Source organism: Prionailurus bengalensis, chromosome A1, assembly GCF_016509475.1.
Source record: "Prionailurus bengalensis isolate Pbe53 chromosome A1, Fcat_Pben_1.1_paternal_pri, whole genome shotgun sequence".
Lineage (NCBI taxonomy): Eukaryota > Metazoa > Chordata > Mammalia > Carnivora > Felidae > Prionailurus > Prionailurus bengalensis.
The window spans coordinates 71181213-71201134 of NC_057343.1; the positions used below are offsets into that span (position 1 = coordinate 71181213).

The following is a 19922-nucleotide window of genomic DNA, read 5'->3' on the forward strand; positions in this document are numbered from 1 at the left end:
CTGGGAATAATTTTTTAATGTTACGGTTTAGAAGGATCCCTCTCCTCATGATATGTCACGGATAAATTTGTCTTAACAAACATTCATATATCAGTTGTTTTTTTTTTTTTTAATTTTTTTAACATTTATTTATTTTTGAGAGACAGAAAGAGACAGAGCATGAGCGGGGGAGGGGCAGAGAGAGAGAAGGAGACCCAGAATCTGAAGCAGACTGCAGACTCTGAGCAAGCTGTCAGCACAGAGCCTGATGCAGGGCTTAAACCCACAAACTGCGAGATCATGACCTGAGCCAAAGTCAGATGCTCAACCAACTGAGCCATCCAGGCCCCCCTCATATATCAGTATTCTAAATGATAAGTTGGTGGCCTAAAGGATAGGACTCAAGACGCTCTTCCTTATGTTACAGAGGGACCAGAAACCCAGGCCTCCGTCATGAAAAGTTGCCGCAGCTGCTCCACATCTCCTTCTCCCTCTTTGGGAGTATTCATACATATTTACCTACTCTCTCCTAGCAAGTATAGCACTACTTGGGTTCCCCCATTGGGGGTTTTGGGAAGCTAACCTTTCTCTTTTGACCATTGAAAGTATATTTGGAATGTTCTCGGTATATTTTTAGAAACCAAACTAAGCACAATATAAGATACTGTCTTCAATGTATGTACTCCATCATCACCCAGAATTACTCCTTTTTTTTTTTTAGTTTATTAAAAAAAATTTTTTTAATGTTTATTTTTGAGAGAGAGGGGGGGGGAGGGGCAGAGGGAGGGTGAGACACAGAATCTGAAGCAGGCCTCAGGCTCTGAGCTGTCAGCACAGAGCCGGACACAGCGCTCAAACCCACAAACCACAAAATCATGACCTGAGCTGAAGTCAGATGCTTAACTGACTAAGCCACCCAGGCACCCCTATTTATTTATTTTGAGAGAGACAGAGAGAGTGCAAATCAGGGAGAGGCAGGGAGAGAGGGAGAGGGAGAAGGGGAGAGAGAGAGAGAGAGAGAGAGAGAGAGAGAGAGAAAGAGAGAGAGAGAAAGAGAGAAAAAGAGAGAGAGAGAAAGAAAGAGAGAGAGAAAAAGAGAGAGAGAGAGAGAGAGAGAGAAAGAAAGAAAGAAAGAAAGAAAGAAAGAAAGAAAGAAAGAAAGAAAGAAAGAAAGAAAAAGAATCCCAAGCAGTCCCCACACTGTCAGGACAGAGCCCGATGTGGGGCTTGATCCCATGACTGTGAGATCATGACCTGATCCGAAATCAAGAGTTGGATATTCAACTAACTGAGCCACCCAGGCGCTCCCTGGAATTATTCTTTTAAATCTGTAAACACTTAAGCCTATTTTTCTTCCATGTTGTGCAGTACCCTGTTCATTTTACATCTTTTCCCCCTGCTACACAAAGAATGATGCTCACTCTCTTTTAGAAAAATTAAACTAGTTTATCATAACAATGTATCACCATGTAAAAACTTAAATGATGCAGAATAATATGAAATGAAAAGTAAGTCTTTCTCCCCCTACCCCCAGTTTTACATCAGTTTCTTTTTTTTTTAATTAAAAAAAATTGTTTTTTAACGTTTATTCATTTGTGAGAGACAGAGACAGAGCATGAGTGGGGAAGGGGCAGAGAGAGAGGAAGACACAGAATCTGAAGCAGGCTCCAGGCTCAGAGCTGTCAGCACAGAGCCCGACGCGGGGCTCGAACTCACGAACCGTGAGATCATGACCTGAGCCGAAGTCGGATGCTCAACCGACTGAGCCACCCAGGCGCCCCATTACATCACAGTTTCTTATTAATCTTTCCTGAAATTTCCCATGTACTTACAACCATATATAAATAAAATTAGACTTGACTTGTTTATGATTTAACATACTGTTCTGCACTGTGAATTTTTCCTTTAAGTCTCTACTTTGGACATCTGTCTGTATTCATTTTAATTGCTGTAACTTGACTCCAGGTTTTATTCCCCAGGCTAATTCCTCTCTCAGTGTCTCATCCTTGTCTTCTATGAGATAGACCCTATGGTTAGCTGCCTTCTCTGCTTCTCACTAAGCACTGCCATCTATTTTCTTTGGCACTTCATTGCGCTGAGCATCTGTCCAGCAAATCCCCAAACCTAGAGTTGTCCCACTACCCACCTAATCCCCTCTAACACTACACTACACTGGGGAAAAGACGCATAATTGTGCAAGTTTAGTCCACATAAGTATACGATTTTACAGTTTTCAACCATAAGTCCTCTTAAAATAATTACAATTTTAAAATTTCTACCCTAAAGATGCCCGTAGTTTAAAATTTTTTCAAAGACAGATTTGAAGGCATATGGGATGAGGCCACTGGGAAGGAAGGAGCTCAAAGTATATGGACATGGGTATTACTGTGCCGGGCAAGCATATTAATTGTGTATCATCTTAATTGTGGATCACTCCCTGATGTGATATTTTGAAAGATTACTTTGGAAGTTATTGTACTGTTTTTATAGTAGAGGGTGATTTTCAGGCATATTTATTAAATTATACAATCAACTTAAGATATTCCTGTGGTGCCCCAGCCCCATCATTCTGCCTTGACAAATAATGGAAGGAAAGAGCATCAATAACATTGTCAGTGAACTTGAGGGACAGCAGGAGTTTCTTGCAGTAAACAGCTCATAGCAGGTTGCAGATAAACAGAGGAAAGGCCAGCAAAATATTCAAATCCCGGAAGAAGTTTGTCCCTTTGGGGAAGAAATTTAAGAAGAATTTAAGAAAGAATTTAAGGGCAAATTCTGTCCATGGTAGGTTCCCTCCAGGATATATTTATTTACAGGAAAAGACAGCCTTGCTTATGCAAAGGACCCTTCTTCTAGGCCTAGTACTTTGCACATTTAATTTTGAACCAGGAGTTGAGGTAAAATAGAACAGGAGTGCTTTAAAATGGAGAGACATGCATCTCACATTTTGTATGAGTTTCCTAGGAGTTTTTAGGATCAAGATTTGTGCTAAAACAAAATCTTTAAGTCCCCCAAGCTTAAAGAGACAGAGTAGGCATTTCTTAAGACTAAGGCATAGGTAAACAGAAACATGGGGATAAGAGATTAGATTTTCGGGGCGCCTGGATGGCTCAGTCGGTTGAGCGTCCGACTTCGGCTCAGGTCACGATCTCGCGGTCCGTGAGTTCGAGCCCCGCGTCGGGCTCTGGGCTGATGGCTCGGAGCCTGGAGCCTGCTTCCATTCTGTGTCTTCCTCTCTCTCTGCCCCTCCCCTGTTCATGCTCTGTCTCTGTCTCAAAAATAAACGTTAAAAAAAAAAAAAAAAGATTAGATTTTCATTCAAGTCAGCCATAAATGCAATGACTCGTATTTTTCAGTATTGATTCAGTATTCTTTGTCCTTTATTTTCATAGAATTTTGCCTTATTTTTTAACGTTTATTTTTGAGAGAGAGAGAGAGAGAGAGAGAGAGCGAGCACGAGTCGGGGAGGAGCAGAGAGAGAGGGAGACCCAGAATCTGAAGCAGCCTCCAGGTTCTGAGAGCTGTCAGCACAGAGCCTGGCATGGGGCTCAAACTCACAAACTGTGAGATCATGACCTGAGCCAAACTCCGATGCTTAACCACCTGAGCCACCCAGGCACCTCTTATTTTGCCTTATTTTAGATCTGCAGTAAAAACAATGGTAACAACCAGCAACAAAACAAAACCTCAAATCTGCTTTGCTGTCTTTTATCTATGACTGCTGTTGAGGTCAGGAAAACAAGATTGTGTGTGTTATGTGAAGCTGGAGCCACATTCTCAGGGTCATAGACTCATCCCAGATCTAACCAGTCATCCATATTCATTTGCTCAGTTAGTATGTTCGTTCCAGGCACTGTGGTAGGTATGGCATGCAGCAGTGATCGGAGACAAAAATCTCTGTCCTCATGGACCTTATATTCTGATGAGGAGAAGGAAACAAAATGAATTACTAAAGTACATACTGTGTCCATTGCTGATGGAAAAACTATCAAAAATAAGTCAGGGAAGGTGAATGAAGAATTGGCAATTTTAAATGGGCCAGCAGAAGTCTTGCTGAGTGAGAAGGTAACATTCGAGCAAAAGACCTGAGGCAAGTAAAGGAGTGAACCATGTGAATATCTGGGGGAATGTTCTCTGTGAAGATAGCAGCACATGCACCTGTTCTAAGATGTGAGCTTGCCTGGTGGGCTGAAGGTACAGAAATAGTTGGTGTGACTTGTGCGAGTGAGCAAGATAGAGAATAGCAGGGAATGAGGGCAGAGAAACAATGGGACCATATCACATAGGAACTCCTAGGCCACTGTAAAGACTTTGGCTTGTATATCTGAGCAAGATGGTTAACACTGAAGGATATTGAGTAGGCTTAAATTTTAACAGGATCACTAGGGCTGCTGTGTTGAGGAGGACCATGGGAGAGCAAGGAGAGAAGCCAGGAGACTGGTTAGGAGGCTGACACAATCGTGGAGACCCGATAATAGCTCAGACCATGGAGTATAGGAGTAGGTGTTGTGTTGTCAGAATCTGAAAAGCTGGCTACATTTTGAAGGTGGGGTCAGTACAACAGAATTTGCTAAGGCATGGCATGTGGGGTGTGGATTTCCTGTTTTCTAGAATGGGACAGTCTGGGAAGAGCAGGTTTGGGGGGAATGGGAAATTAGGCATCTAAATAGAGATGTAAACACTTGAATATATGTGTCTGGCATTGGAGGAGGGGGTTCAGCCTAGATATATACATTTGAAAATCATCATTGGTATAAAAATCAGTGTATCAGGAACTCATGAGATCCCCAAGGGGGTGTGGGTATAGATAATGAAGAGGAGGATTCCAAGGATTGAGCCTTGGGGCACTCGGTGTTACTAGGTGAGGAAGATGAGAAGGATTCAGCAAAAGAGACTACCTCAAAGGTGGGAGGATTACATGAGTTAATAAATGCTTATTATGATGATTAAGCATCCTCTCTAGTTTTACTATTTTCCTTCACAGTTGAACACAGAGTTGACTTGCCTAAACCCAGTAAGCACTGGATTGAGGCGTAAGATTTGCCACTTTTAGTATAACTAGCAGTGTCTATGCTGAATGTAAATTTGACACTTACCCTCTAATTCCTTAGTATGTATACTTCTTTTTTTTCATTTTTCTCCCTTTAAAAAGGAACTTACAAGGTGTATATAAGGTTAAGAATATTAGATAATTGCACAAACATTGCTACATTTACAGAAGTAGCAATGTAGACAAAACTTAACTCTTAGCTGACAGGTGGCAGCAGTGGGCTGCGCTTGAAGCTCTCCTCTGCCAGCTCATGCACAAAAACTGGTTTAGGTGTTTTAATCATTGCAAAGGATTGAACTGCTTAAAAGTGAAACATATGCAAGGTTTTTTTGTTTTGTTTTGTTTTTAACTCCATGTAATAAAGTTTGAGTTTATTGAATGGTTACAATTGCAGACTATATATAGTTTAATAAATTACAGCCTTTAGAAAACTAGGGAATACTTTTTTTTTACTTTTTAATGTTTATTATTTTTGAGAGAGAGAGAGAGAGAGACAGTGCAAGCGGGGGAGGGGCAGAGAGAAAGAGAGACACAGAATCTGAAAGGCTCCAGGCTCTGAGCTGTCAGCACAGAACCTGACATGGGGCTCGAACCCACGAGGCGTGAGATCATGACCTGAGCCCAAGTCAGAGGCTTAACCGATCGAGCCACCCAGGCGCCCCAGAAATACGTTTTTAAAATGAAGACATAAATGGATCTTGATAAAGTAAACTTACATTATGCAGTATGTTATGAATACCATTATTTTTACACATGAAATAAGTCCTAGGCTCCAAAATTGGAGGACTCCTTAGTGTTTTAACTTCTAAATTATTAATTTTTGTTTAAACCTTATTTGTTTCAATTTTATTTAAATAAGATCATGAAAATTGACAGTCTTTTCAAATGTGTGTAAAAAGAGAAGCACATTTACCCTGAGTTTTAGACATCCAAATTTGACTTTTTCTTGTGTCATCACAGTCTGTTACTTACTGCTGAATCTCTATTACCTGGCTCATAGGGGGCACTTAACAAACATCTGTCAAATGAATATATGGGCATAAAAACTTGTCTGCTTATTACTAGAAAGCCTTCAACTCCATAATTTCAAAACATCAGAGGCCATTACTATAGAAGAACTGATTTCCATTTTGTTCTACATATGTTTTTTTTCCCCTTTTAAGGTTCATTTACATTTAAAAGGTGAGTGGATTCAAATTATCGAAAATAAAAATAAAAACTGTTACTTATCAAAAGAAAAATTGATTTAGATTTTTAGAGAAATAGATTAAAATTTAAATGTAATTGAAGTATGAGAAATTTTACAATATTATCAATATTAATGCACTGAAGTAATTTGACAAAACCAGTATTTTTACTCTGCTTATGGCATAGGTGTGAAGGACCTAGATATTTTTTAATTTGCTTTTCACTTTATTTTAATACAGTTTACATTTAATAAGGAGGAGACCTGCAAGCTTGTCTGTACAAAAACATACCATACAGAGAAAGCTGAAGACAAACAAAAATTAGAATTCTTGAAAAAAAGCATGCTACTGAATTATCAACATCACTGGTAAGACATGGAGATTTTGGACTGTTGGTATTTTCCTTTTCTAGATGAAACCTCTGTTTCGTTGACTGTATAAATTACTTCATTAACTCTATAAAATATAGCAAATCCGTTGATTTTTTTGTTGATAGTAATAGCATGAAGTCTGACTTTTAGGTGCCAAGGATTACTAAGGTTGACAGCTTAAAGTATCATTTTTAACTGCTTAGATTACTGTAATATCTGGTACTTCTTTTGGTTCCTAGACCTGGTACCTAGAGTACTTCTTTTTTTCACATGTATTTAATAAGAACATATTCATGCTTTGGGGAAAGGACCTGGATCAGTCATCTAGAAAAATACTGTTATTTTATACTTGGAGGCCTTAAAAAAGACCATGGGAAAACAAACTTGAACGTCATTTAATGTTTGATACATAGCATCTGCTTCAAATAAAACAGTTACATTTTGAGTAACCTGTTTTTTATTTTATACACTGTGATGTTACATTAACTAGGTCTTTACCAGTTTGTGTTACAATCAAAAAGCATTTAAACCTATTTTATTTTTGCTTCTAAAGTAGTTAACTCAAAAAAATAAGGTAGTATTGACTCTTTATACATAATTCAAATGTAGAATATTTTTAAAAGGGTCTGAAAATCCAACTTTTGAAGTATGATCATTATTCTTCAAGATAATTTTGCTGACAAATACCTTACTCTGTGTGGGGTTCTAATTTACATATGTTTTGCCTCTTCTAAAAAGTATAAGGTACTGGAGATAGTGAACAAGAAGACTGTCTTCATGTACTTCCTCTTGAATGTCTATCCTATCAGTATCTCATGCTCACTTGCCCAGTGCAAGGGAAGTTAGGAACCATTGATCTCAGTTTGACATGTCCAGACCCTGTGGCTCAAATACTGTGGTTGGAGCCTGTCATTCTATCTTGCCCCCTAAAAGTCCTAGAGAGGGGCAACCTTGGGTCACTTGCCCATCCGTGAACTAGTCTGTCTGTAATTAGGGGAATTCATTCTGATTGGCCAGACCTTGATAGAATCTGTTTCAGTCTGCTAAACCAGATAGGAACAAGTTTCTCATAGCAGGACACCGTTGGAATAAGGAAGGACACTTGCCCATTACACTTGTGTCAGCTTCTTCCTCTTGTGAGCCTCAGTGCAAACAAGAACTTGAAATCTCCTCGTTTCTTTGGTACTGTGAGAATACTATGTAATTGCTGAATCAGTGTAAGTTGGGTACATTTGCTTATTCATAAGTAATTGAAATTTTCCTTGGTATTTTCAGTTTGCTTCAAATTGTTAACAGCCTTCAAAATGATATCTAAGGCTCAATTTTTAGAGTTTCATGTTAGCCTCATTCACCTCTGTTTACTCGAGGAGGTGTAAACGTTTAGAGTAATAGCTACTCTATCCGTTTAGCTATTAATAGCTACTCACTTGTTGACAGAATAAAGAATGACTTCAGGCCTATAGGTGATTTTTAGTTATTTCTTCTACCCTCTAGTCTTGGAATACTGTCAAGAAGCTTGCTCCTAAAGATAATAGAAGCACCTCTTCTTCAGTAGCTTAGAAATATTTTTAACTAATTTATGATGGAATTAACATAGGTACTCTTTGTTGCCAAAATGCATAATAAAAAGAATAAACAATTTGAAATAGTTTATGAAGTTAGCATTTGATAATGAAATTGATTCAGTAATTTGTGATAGGTATATCAGTTGCAAACTTACGCTATATTCTGCCTAAAAACTTGAAACTTGCTGGTGATTAATCATTTTATTGTTGTATCAGAAGAGTTTATGATTTCAGGTCTGAAACTATTAGCCAAACTCTAAGCTGTATCACAAATATATCGTCTGGTAATTGTGGACAATGGACTTAAGTCTTTATTATTATTATTTTTTTTTATGTTTATTTTTGAGACAGAGAGAGAGACAGAGTGAGAGTGGGGGAGGGGCAGAGAGAGAGGGAGACACAGAATCTGAATCAGGCTTCAGGCTCTGAGCTGTCAGCACAGAGCCTGATGAAGGGCTCAAATCCACAAACCACGAGATCATGATCTGAGCCAAAGTCGGACACTTAACCAACTGAGGCATCCAGGCGCCCCTGGGCTTTAGTCTTTAAATGTTTTTTAATGTTTATTTATTTTTGCGAGAGAGAGAGAGCGAGAGCGAGCGTGAGCTAGGGAGGGGTGGAGAGAGAGACACCCACAGAATCCGAAGCAGGCTTCAGGCTCTGAACTGTCAGCACAGAGCCCTACACAGGGCCTGACCCATAACCCGTGAGATCTTGACCTGCGCTGAATGAAGTCTGACGCTTAACCGACTGAGCCACTCAGGTGCCCCTGGGCTTTAGTCTTTAAATCAGTACATTACACATTTGGAAAATGTTGGTTCACATTGATAATTTAGTTGAACCCTAAGTTGAGTATATTTCTGTCTTTGACTTACTTCAGAAAGTTTTTGCTGTGTAACTTGATTTTCAGCATAGATACCAGAGTTGATAGAGATAAAATAGCATGAACCTTTAGAAATCTGAAAGACCTTTAAAAGTATAGTGTTATGTTATGGAATTTTATTGTGAATGTAGCACTTCTTACTAACCTTTGCACTGAGACATTTGGGGAGAGCGTAATCATTTTCTACATTATGAAACAATATATATCTGTGAAAAAACACAAGCAGCGTAGGAAAATATCAAGTAAAAAGTAAACATCTTCTACCACCCTCAACTTCTTTAATCCTGTTCCCCCAGAGGTAGCAGTATTATTTCTCATGTGTTCCCAGATACTCTGTGCATATGCAGGCATATAACAGGAGTGTACCTGTTTAAAATAGTGCAACCGAAGTATTGTACATATTATTCTGCAAACTTGCGCATTTCTTTTCAGAAAATCTGGGCGTTTGTCATGTAAAAGCACATCTGTAGACCTGTATCTACCTTATTCCTTTCATAATTGTGTAGTATTACATCGCATGAATGAACTGTAGTTTTTTCCCCCATGACGTTTTTAACCTTACTACCTTTTAAACGATTACAATAACCGAATATTAACTAATAAGCCAACCCATTTAGAGAACAGTTAATTAAGAATAATTTCCTTATCTAAATTGACAAATACTTTTAATTCATAATTTGGGATGTTGGAACACAATTTGAGGATTTTCTTGCCTTATTCTGTCCTGAGCTACTTCTTGATTCTTGAGACTAGTGTTTTGATACTAGCGCCAGGCACCGAATTCCCTTCAGCTATACTCTGCATGGTTTGTGCTTATACTTCTTGCCCAAATTTCCAGGTGTTTGTGACATTTTATTTATAAAAGTATAATTATAGAACTAGGTATCACAGTACTTACGTTTTCTAGCTTATTGGACAGAGAGGGGTCTTTGAAGGTATTTTAGTCTAGTGAGTTCTAATCCTGGATCTCAGCAAGCTAGCAGTGGGAGAATGTTTTTAAAAATTCAAAATCCTAACCGATAGTGTAAATGTACCCATGTTAAAACTATATAGAATAACTTAAATGCCAAGCTTCTTTGCTTTTCACTACAATTTTCTGAATATATTGTGATAACATGGGTTATTCTGTTCTGATCAGAAACTCTGGGAATTTAATTTATTGGGGAAAAATTATTAGTGGATGAGGCTTCATTAATAGAAGTGTTTTATATGGAGCCCATGGAGGGTAAAGGAGAGTAATGGAAAGAAGTCCTAGATGGTAAAAAAAAAAAAAAAAAAAATTGGGGCCAACCTTTATCCTTTTGAATCCTTTTTCACTGTGAAGATTAAAAATAAGATTTTTAGTATTTTTGGTGTTATAAATTTAAATAAGTACTACTCCCTAACTTAGCAAGGCAGTAATTGAAAATAATATTCTTTAAATTTTATTACATTTATTTCCAAGTGTTTGTTGTTCTTTTTTTAAATGCTTCCTATTACCAGGAAAAGGTTATTGTGTCAAGGCATTATGTAAATGATAAACTTAGGATGCTTGCTTTAAAAAAGCCTAAATTGCTGCTTAATTTCTCTTTTTATAGCTAGCACTGTAATTTTTATGTAGTACTTTCTCTGCGATGAAAGCATAAAGATATTATAATTAATATATTGTATATATTCATTGCATTTCATCCTCTATCTAAAAAATTAAAGCAATTAACTGATTGTTTAAGCTACCAAAAAATCTGAATTATTTATTTTATGTAGCAGTGCTTTTATACTTCTAATATTTTATAGTCTTTTCATGGGAGCTGCTAGCCTGCTGGCTATAATAATAAGCAACTTAATAGTGAAGGTGATTCTAAAATTCGGTATATTGGGTACTATTAAATAGCATTTAAATGTGACGAGACATGTTTTATTAGGTCATTAATGTACACCTTGGGTGCATATAGAATCATAATTTTACTTCCTAAGGCATACATTAATTAACAAATAAAACATGCCCTGGAGTCATCTTATGACTGTAATATAGCTAGTATATTTTTAGTAATATTTTTTAATTTGTATCCTGTAGTGTGCTCTTGGCATTTGGGGACCACATGCTCGGACTTTAATGTAGTTTAGACAGTGCTACAGAATCTTATTCTTTTATTCTTTATTTTTATCCCCTTTTTAAAAAAGTTCTTTGTCACTATAGCACTTTAAATTTTTGTTTCTCTGGTTTTATAGCAGCATTTCTTTTACACATAAGTTGGATTTACACAGCTTAATAGATTAACACTGTAATTTTCACTTTTTCACTGGCCCTTAAGTTGAATATTTTTCCATCTTGCAGTTATGTTCTTCCCCTTTTTATTGAATTAACTAGTAGTAAAGGACATTTGCTTCTATGCTGTTCCATTAAATTGTTCCCAAGGAACTAGATACATTGCTTTGCACCTAATTTAGAGCTTTTGAGTGTTCTGCAAAAGGTAAATTATACTCAACGGATCTAGATAGTGATATTAAATTAGCAACTGCAGTAAATTAATTTATAAAACTCTCTTTCCTGTATACATTTATAGTTTCGATGAAGCTATAAAGTATTTTTCTTCACTACAGCATATCAAATATTGGCATAATGCTATTGCCTATGAAATACTACATTTTATCAAAATTCTTTTGTTGTAGTTTTGACATCTGAAGGCATTTATAGATCTCTAAATTCTGTGAAGTTGTAACACAGCTTTGAGCAGTATTTGTTAGTCATGTTTGATGATTTCTAACTTGACTTTTATTTCTGTGCTTAGGATTGTGGATAATATGCCTGTAACGTGGTGTTATGATGTAGAAGATGGTCAGAGGTTCTGTAATCCTGGATTTCCTATTGGCTGTTACATTACAGATAAAGGCCATGCAAAAGATGCCTGTGTTATTAATGTAAGTTCGTGAAAAAAACCTTTTTGCTACTTTTTAAAAATATGGTTTTTTTTGGTAGAAGGATTCAGTCTTTACCTGCACAAAATTGGTTACATTCATTGTATGAGTACAATTCACATGTCTGAAGCACAATTACTTAGATCTTTGACTTAAGCCAGATTAAAAATATATAAATTTAACTCTAGCACTAAATAATTCAGATTCAGTTCAGCATTCACTGAGTGTCTGTTACATGCTAAGCACTAGGCTAAGGGCTAGGACTTTGTATGTTCTGACTCTATTAAAAGTTAGATGCATAAATCTTATATATATTAAAAAAAAGGTTACTGGAGTGCCAAAAAGACCTCATTACAAGCCCATGAAATTTGTATTACAAATTCAAGTCCATAAAATAATATATTGCAAGAGTTTAGTATTCTACCTTTTCTTAAAAAGTAAATGCCTTTATGGCCATTCTTTTATATTTAAAAACAATAATAAAGATGTTACTATAGAAAGTATTAAAATTATTGGGGATGTGTATTAAATTTTGTGTAATCAGGTCAACCTGATTTAATCTCCTAGTATGACCTGGTAGTAGAAGTTAGCATCAGCTTGATCATGAAACTGGTTTGGCTAATGCTTTTGGGAGAGTTGACTACACACACTTAAATTATTTAGGTTGTGGGTTTAGTCTGAAGTTATAAGTTTCAATTTTGAAATGTGTAAGTTTTGGTATGCTCATAACATTTAATATTCTAAAATTTATTTTGTTAGTTTTATCGTAAGTAGAAAGATAGAAAATATTAGATGTGTTCTTTTTAACAGGTATTTATATGTAAGAATTAAAATATTAAAGAAGCATAATTTGTACTCTGCCAATTCATTTTGGCTTTTGGAGAGTTTCAGCTTAAAACTTACACGTTTTTATAAGGAAGGACTAAAACTCTGTCCTAGCTCAAATTTTCCTACTTGTGCCTCGTGTTAAAGTTTTGTTTTGACTCTTGTGCAGCCAGTTTTCTACCTTTAAGTTTTGTTCCACAGTCAGAATTCCATGAAAGAGATACATTTTACATCTTCAACCATGTTGACATCAAAATATATTATCATGTTGTTGAAACTGGGTCCATGGGAGCAAGATTAGTGGCTGCCAAACTTGAACCAAAAAGGTAACTATACAAATAGATAAAAAGTGAATAAATGAGGGATGCCTGGCCAGCTCAGTCCTCAGTCAGAAGAGCATGTGACTCTTTATCTTGAGGTCATGAATTTGAGCCCCTCATTGGGTGTAGAGATTACTTTAATTAAAATACAAAGGGGTGCATGGCTGGCTCAGTCAGTGGAGCATGTGACTCCTTATCTCAGTCATGAGATTCAAGCCACATTTTGGGCATAGAACTTACTTTAAAAAATTAAATGAAAATAAAATAGTAAGTAAGTAAATAAATGTGAGTGAAATTATTCCTAAAGAATAAATATTTGGGACCCAGTTAACTTTTTAAAAAATCAGTATTCTGGCATATAATCTGACATCTCAGTATTGATTTTACTAAAACTCCCTTTAGTGTAATTTGTTACTGAGTTGTGGGTTGTCCAGAGAAGCCATATAAATATATATTTTTTTCCTGTTATGGTAAGTAGTCAAGCCAAAGTGTCTTTCTGTTCTGTTTTTCAATCAGGAAGTTTTGACAGCTTTTCTGTGTCAGCCAGGAATGGAGAACGTGAGTGGTTGGCGCAGCATTCCCTCTTTTGGTGGAAAAGCACTGCCTCCAATATTTGCAGCTTGACCTCTCATCAGATGCCCAAATGAGCCGATTTCTTAAAGTAATCTCTACACCCAACGTGATCTTGAGCTCAACAGTTCCATGCTCTAATGAGTGGCCCACTGGGTGCCCCCTAAATGGGCTGATTAGTGCCATCATTTCTAAAGTCTCCTTGCAGTGTTAGATGCCAGTATGTGACAAGTCAGTGAAAGAGCATCTCTTCAAGTTGTCAATATTTTTAGTGTGAAAGTACCTATCAGTTATTTGTGAGATCCCTTTTTTGATGGAGCATTCCATTTTTTTTTCATAACTTCCCCTCAGCCCCCACCCCCCCCCCCCATTGAATTAGTCTTTTTCCCATGCTACTGTTGGTTAAGAAATGCATGCCATTATTGGATGGCAGTTAATTTAAATTCCCTCAGTGTTTGTTTTTATTGTTTTAAGATATTTAATGTTCTTCATGTATAGTGCTTTCAAAAGTTTGTTTCTAATTTTGAATAATAATTTACATATACTTACAACTAAGCCCATTATTTATATAAAACAAATATTTGTACTATTAAATGTGACATGAATAATTTCACCCTTGACTATCACTAGCATTGTAAAATACATACAAAATCTGTAACATTTACCCCATTTTTTCAACTGTTCTTTATCAGCATCTTGCCAAAATGTTTCCTCCCACAGCTTCAAACATACCCATATAGATAAACCGGACTGCTCTGGACCCCCCATGGATATAAGTAACAAGGCTTCTGGGGAGATCAAAATTGCCTATACTTATTCTGTTAGCTTCCAGGTGAGTTTGTTTTTATCTCTAGTGTAACTCAGAAATTCTAAATTCATACTATGTAAACTAATTAAAAATATTAATGATTAACCTTGTCAAATACATAAGCTTTTAATGAGCTGATTTGGAATAGTTTGTCAGTGCACCAGGCAACATAATCACACTAAAAACTAAGTGTCCATTTAAATGAGAAGTATGGTTGATTAGAGAATTGAACCTGATTAAATGTTAAGTCATAAGAGATACATAGAAAGCAAAAGGTAGAAAAAGAAAATAGACATAGAGGTCGGTTGGGGCATTTGGATGACTCAGTGGTTAAGCATCTGACTTCAGCTCAGGTCATGAGCTAGCTCACAGTTTGTGAATTTGAGCCCTGCGTTGGGCTCTTTGCTGTCAGCAGAGTCAGCTTCGGATCCTCGTTCCCCTTCTGTCTCTGCCCCTCCACTCATTCCCTTCCTCCCCCCCCCCCCAAAAAAAAATAAATAAACCTTAAAAAAATCTTTAGTGGCACCTGAGTGACTCAGTCGGTTAAGTGATTCTTGGTTTTGGCTCAGGTCATGATTTCGCAGCAAGAGTTTGAGCACTACATTGAGCTCCATGCTGACAGTGCAGAAACTGCTTGGGATTCTGTCTCTCTCCCTCTCTGCCCCTCCCCATGCACGTTCTCTCTCTCTCTCTCTCTCTCTCACTCTCACTCTCACTCTCTCACTCTCTCCCTCTCTGTCTCTCTCAAAATAAGTAAATAAACTTTAAAAAAAATCTTAAAAAAAAGAAGGACACCTGAGTGGCTCAGTTATTTGAGTGACTATCACCAGTTCAGGTCATGATCTCACAGTTCGTGAGTTTGAGCCCCACATGGGCTTAGCACAGGGCCCACTTTGGATGCTCCGTCCCCTTCTCTCTCTGCCACTTCCCTGCTCATGCTGTCTCTCAAAAATAAAACGTTAAAAAAATTTAAAAATAAATAAAAGAAACAAGAAAATAAAGAAAACAGGCATAGAAGGTGGTATGAAAATGTCAAAGATTTATGCAACAGGCATTTGGGAGAGCAACACTTTTTTCTTTTAAAGTTTATTTTTGAGAGAGAGCAGGAGCAGGTGAGGGGCAGACAGAGAGGAGAGAAAATCCCAGTCAGGCTCCACCTGTGCAGAGCCTGACGCAGGGCTTGAACCATGAGATCATGACCTGAGCCAAAGCCAAGAGTCAGATGCTTAACACAACTGAGCCACCCAGGTGTCCCAGCAACACTATTTTTAAGTCTGGATTAATATAAACTTTAATTGAGAATTTCCTGATGGTAGATGATTTATATAGGTTCTTTGGGAATTCAAGGAAGTGCTTTCATTAATGGAGAAGTTTCTTAGGGAAGTAGAAGTTCATTTTATGAGAATCTTAGGCAGTATTCCTCCTCTTTTTTTATAAACTGTCTTGCCAATTGAATATAGTTGAGACATTTACTCTCCCTTTATAGTGTGTAATTTTGCAAGCCTAGTGCAAGAAACACTGTATATTTCTTTTTAGGTATTAAGAGTTCATTGTGGGTGATACCTGCCAGATGCTCAGTGTATCTAAATTTTGACTCTGGTATCTCATTGACATGGATAGATGACATCAAAGAGCATAAAGAATAAGTTATGCCACTCAATTTTCTGAAAAAAATGAATACAGCTCTAAATTTTGATATCTAAGTTAAACTTTTACTAGTTAAAATTTAAAGCAAGACTTTTAAAAAATACAGGTAACTAGGGGCTTTTAGGAATTCTTACTGTTTTTATTTGCTGCTTAATCTCATTTTGATTTTCCCCGAGACTTGAATTAGAGCTAAACTCTCTAAAACTCCTGACTAAACCAAGTTATGATAATGAGAAATTACATTTGTTAACTGAATGGAAGGTCAAGCTTTGAGCGGAAATGTTTGGATTCTTAATATACTTTGTCAGCAAATGCTTAAAGAGTTTTGTTTTGTTTTATCCCCCTAGGAAGATAAAAACATCAGATGGGCTTCTAGATGGGACTATATACTGGAATCTATGCCTCATACCCACATTCAGTGGTTTAGGTAAGAGTACAGAGTTAATCCACTTTATGCTTTGTGCTTGTTCTGTGTTTTGTCCCTTTGAATATCACTTTCACTCTGTAATCCTCTCCAGTTATCCAGAAGTCTGGGCTTTTGAATTGGATAGACTTGTGTTCAATCCTGGCTTTAAATCATTGGTTGTAAGTCGGTCCAGGCCACCCAGTTTCTCAGAGTCCATTTCTTTATGTGGAGTTACCTGCTTCACAAGACTGTTCTGAGGAATAACAGAGATAATGAAACAGAGCATCTGAGCACCTTACTAGAAGTGGAAGAGTGCTCAATGAACAGAAGCTACTGCTCATGTTATGTCTACTTACAATTACTCTCTCTTCAAAGCATGATTCAAAATTTTTGTCTGGAAAGCTACTCATGGTGCCATCACTCTTTTTCCTATTTTGTTGACTGCCTTTTGACACTCATTAATTTATTGAATAAATTTGTTATAATTTCTTGAAGATACAGACCTTTATTGGTCCTTGCAGCATTACATTTATATGGGCATAGTGGTTATTTACTAATAATGGCCATAGACAAAAAAAATTGTAGTTCTTGGGGCGCCTGAGTGGCTCAGTGGTTTAAGCGTCTGACTTCGGCTCAGGTCATGATCTCACAGTTCCTGAGTTCGAGCCCCGCATCGGGCTCTGTGCTGACAGCTCAGAGCCTGGAGCCTGCTTTGGATTCTGTGTCTCCCTCTCTCTCTCTGCCTCTCCCCTGCTTGTGTGCTCACTCTCTCTCTCTCTCTCTCTAAATAAACATTAAAAAATTTCTAGTTAACAAATTATGATAAGATTATTATGATAATTATATAAACTTCTGTATCCACTAGAAGGACACATAACAGAGCACAACTCATTGAATCTGTTGGATTTTTAGTCAAATTTTGATTTTGATCAATGTTGTTGTAATATGCCTGAATAAATATTTTGAAAAGGAAACGAAGCTACAGATTAATCCTGACATGCTTATTCCTACAGTATCATGAATTCCCTGGTCATTGTGCTCTTCTTGTCTGGAATGGTGGCTATGATTATGCTACGGACACTGCATAAAGATATTGCCAGGTATAATCAGATGGATTCTACGGTGAGTGAAACATTTGAACTGTTCTCTAGTCTTCTGAGAGTAGTTCTTATTTTGTTCTTTGGAAAAGTTGAAATAATAGCTTTAGACAGAATCTGCCTCTAAAACATTCTTCTCAAAAGTTACCCTGAATTCACATTTTCAAATAAGAAGATGATCCTTAAGAGTTGGTATTCCTGGGGGTGCCTGGGTGGCTCAGTTGGTTGAGCGTCCGACTTAGGCTCAGGTCATGATCTCGCGGTCTGTGAGTTCAAGCCCCGCATTGGGCTCTGTGCTGACAGCTCAGGGCCTGGAGCCTGCTTCTGATTCTGTGTCTCCCTCGCTCTCTGCCCCTCCCCCGCTCATGCTCTCTTTCTCTCAAAAAAAAAAAAAAAAAAGAGTTGGTATTCTAGTATATGTGTTGCCAAAGCGAACACAAAAGAGTTGGTATTCTATAGGGGCGCCTGGGTGGCTCAGTCAGTTAAGCGTCCAATTTCGGCTTAGGTCATGATCTCATGGTTCGTGGGATTGAGCCCCATGTCAGGACTGTGCTGATAGCTCAGAGCCTGGAGCCTGCTTTGGATTCTGTGTATGTCTCTCTCTGCCCTTCCCCACTCGTACTCTCTCTCTCTCCCAAAAATAAATAAATAAAAGAAACATTAAAAAATATTCTCTAGAGGTCTTCTCTAGAAATTTAGTCACTCTAGCACTCAGAGCTACACTGCTCACAGCTCCAGTTCTGTCCCCTCTATTCAGTATGTCCTGTCACCTCTCTCAGTCTTCATTCCCAGCATGCCCCCAGTTTGCGAAATAGCAAAGCTGAGTGGAATAACTCCCAGGCAATTTTTATTTGTGTGTTTAATTTTTCAAAGTAATTTTAACTGAATTTTATCATTTCAACCTTTTGGTATATTCAAAGTAATTTAGTGTCCCAACCTCATTTATTCTCAAAATGTATTTTTTTTAATTTTCATTTTTTTAATTTTTTTAGAGAGAGAGTGTGTGCAAGCAGGGGAGAGGGGCAGAGGGAGAGAGAAAGAATCTTAAGCGGTCTCCACACTCAGTTTGGAGCCTGATGAGAGGCTTGATCCCATGACCCTGAGATCATGACCTGAGTTGAAATTTGAGAGTCGGATGCTCTACCGACCAAGCCACCCAAGTGCCCCTCAAAATATTTTAAATTGGGGGCACCTCGTGGCTCAGTTAGTTAAGCATCCAGTTCTTAGTTTCGGCTCAGGTCATGATCTCGTGGTTCGTGGGTTCAAGCCCCACATTGGGCTCTTTGATGACAACGCAGAGCCTACTTGGGATTCTCTCTCCCTCTTTCTCTGCCTTCCCTCACTCATGTGCTCACTCTCTCTCTCTGTCTCTCCCTCAAAATAAGTATATACTTGGAAAAAAAAGAATTTTAAGTTGTATAATGTTTTACATTTCATACTTTTTCATTTTATAGCAATTATTTCCACAGGACTCATAGTGACTTGTAATGAATACAAAAAACTCAGATTTTATGTTTTCTTTTCCTGATTTCTTGGCTTTTTCTTCTCAACTTTTCTGTCCTATTCTAATTAGAAAAAGAACATGCTAATATTTATTGTCTTTTTAGCATTTCCACCCTAAAGTCTCTTTTTCATTATTTTTATTGATTATTAAATATTAAAATAATTTCAGAATACTCTCTCATAATTAGCAATTTCAAGTGATTGCTCAGCTAATGGTATTTTTTTTCTTAATTTGTACAGAGGTGCCATGGGATACAGGCCAGGGTGACCCTGCTTCCACTTTTTCCTCTTCCATTCCTTTTTCCTCCCTTATTGTAGCGGTCAGAGCAGATCTGTTCAGATATAACTCAGATTGTTTCACTCCTGTTCACAGCCCTCCAGTAGCTTCCCATTTCACTCAGCATGAAAGCCAGAGTCTTTACAGGGGCTAGTGTTGGTTCTGTTGAAATATTTTAGAAGTAGAGCTGAGGATTTGTTGAAGAACTGTATTCAAGGTGTTAAAAGAAGGAATCAAGGGGGATTCCAGGGTTTTGGGGACTGAACAGCTGGCAAGATGGAGCTTCTACAGGGTTGGGGGTGGCCTGCAGAAAGAGCAACTATAGATGGGGAGAGAAAATCCATTCAGTTGTGGTTAATTCTGTTCAGGATGCTTGTTAAATAACCAAGTGGAACTGTTTTTAGGCAATTGTATATGTATATCTGAGATCAGGGGAGCAGTTAGGGCTGGTGACATAAACTTCTTCATATGCTCATATTTAAGCCTACTGTACCTGGCAAAGTAGCCATGAAGTCTAATACCATTTGCTCATTTTGGAG

The 19922-nt window shown here is 37.5% G+C and overlaps 1 protein-coding gene across 1 annotated transcript in view; it reads left to right on the forward strand.

Moving 5' to 3' along the window:
- The window catches only part of TM9SF2 (transmembrane 9 superfamily member 2), a 65474-nt gene that overhangs the window by 22840 nt on the left and 22712 nt on the right, over positions 1–19922 (forward strand). Inside the window, exons 4-9 of the mRNA XM_043582313.1 lie at positions 6457–6584; positions 11804–11933; positions 12957–13081; positions 14366–14477; positions 16448–16527; positions 17520–17628. Of these exons, the coding sequence (XP_043438248.1) occupies positions 6457–6584; positions 11804–11933; positions 12957–13081; positions 14366–14477; positions 16448–16527; positions 17520–17628 (684 nt within the window). The remainder of the gene's footprint in view (positions 1–6456; positions 6585–11803; positions 11934–12956; positions 13082–14365; positions 14478–16447; positions 16528–17519; positions 17629–19922) is intronic.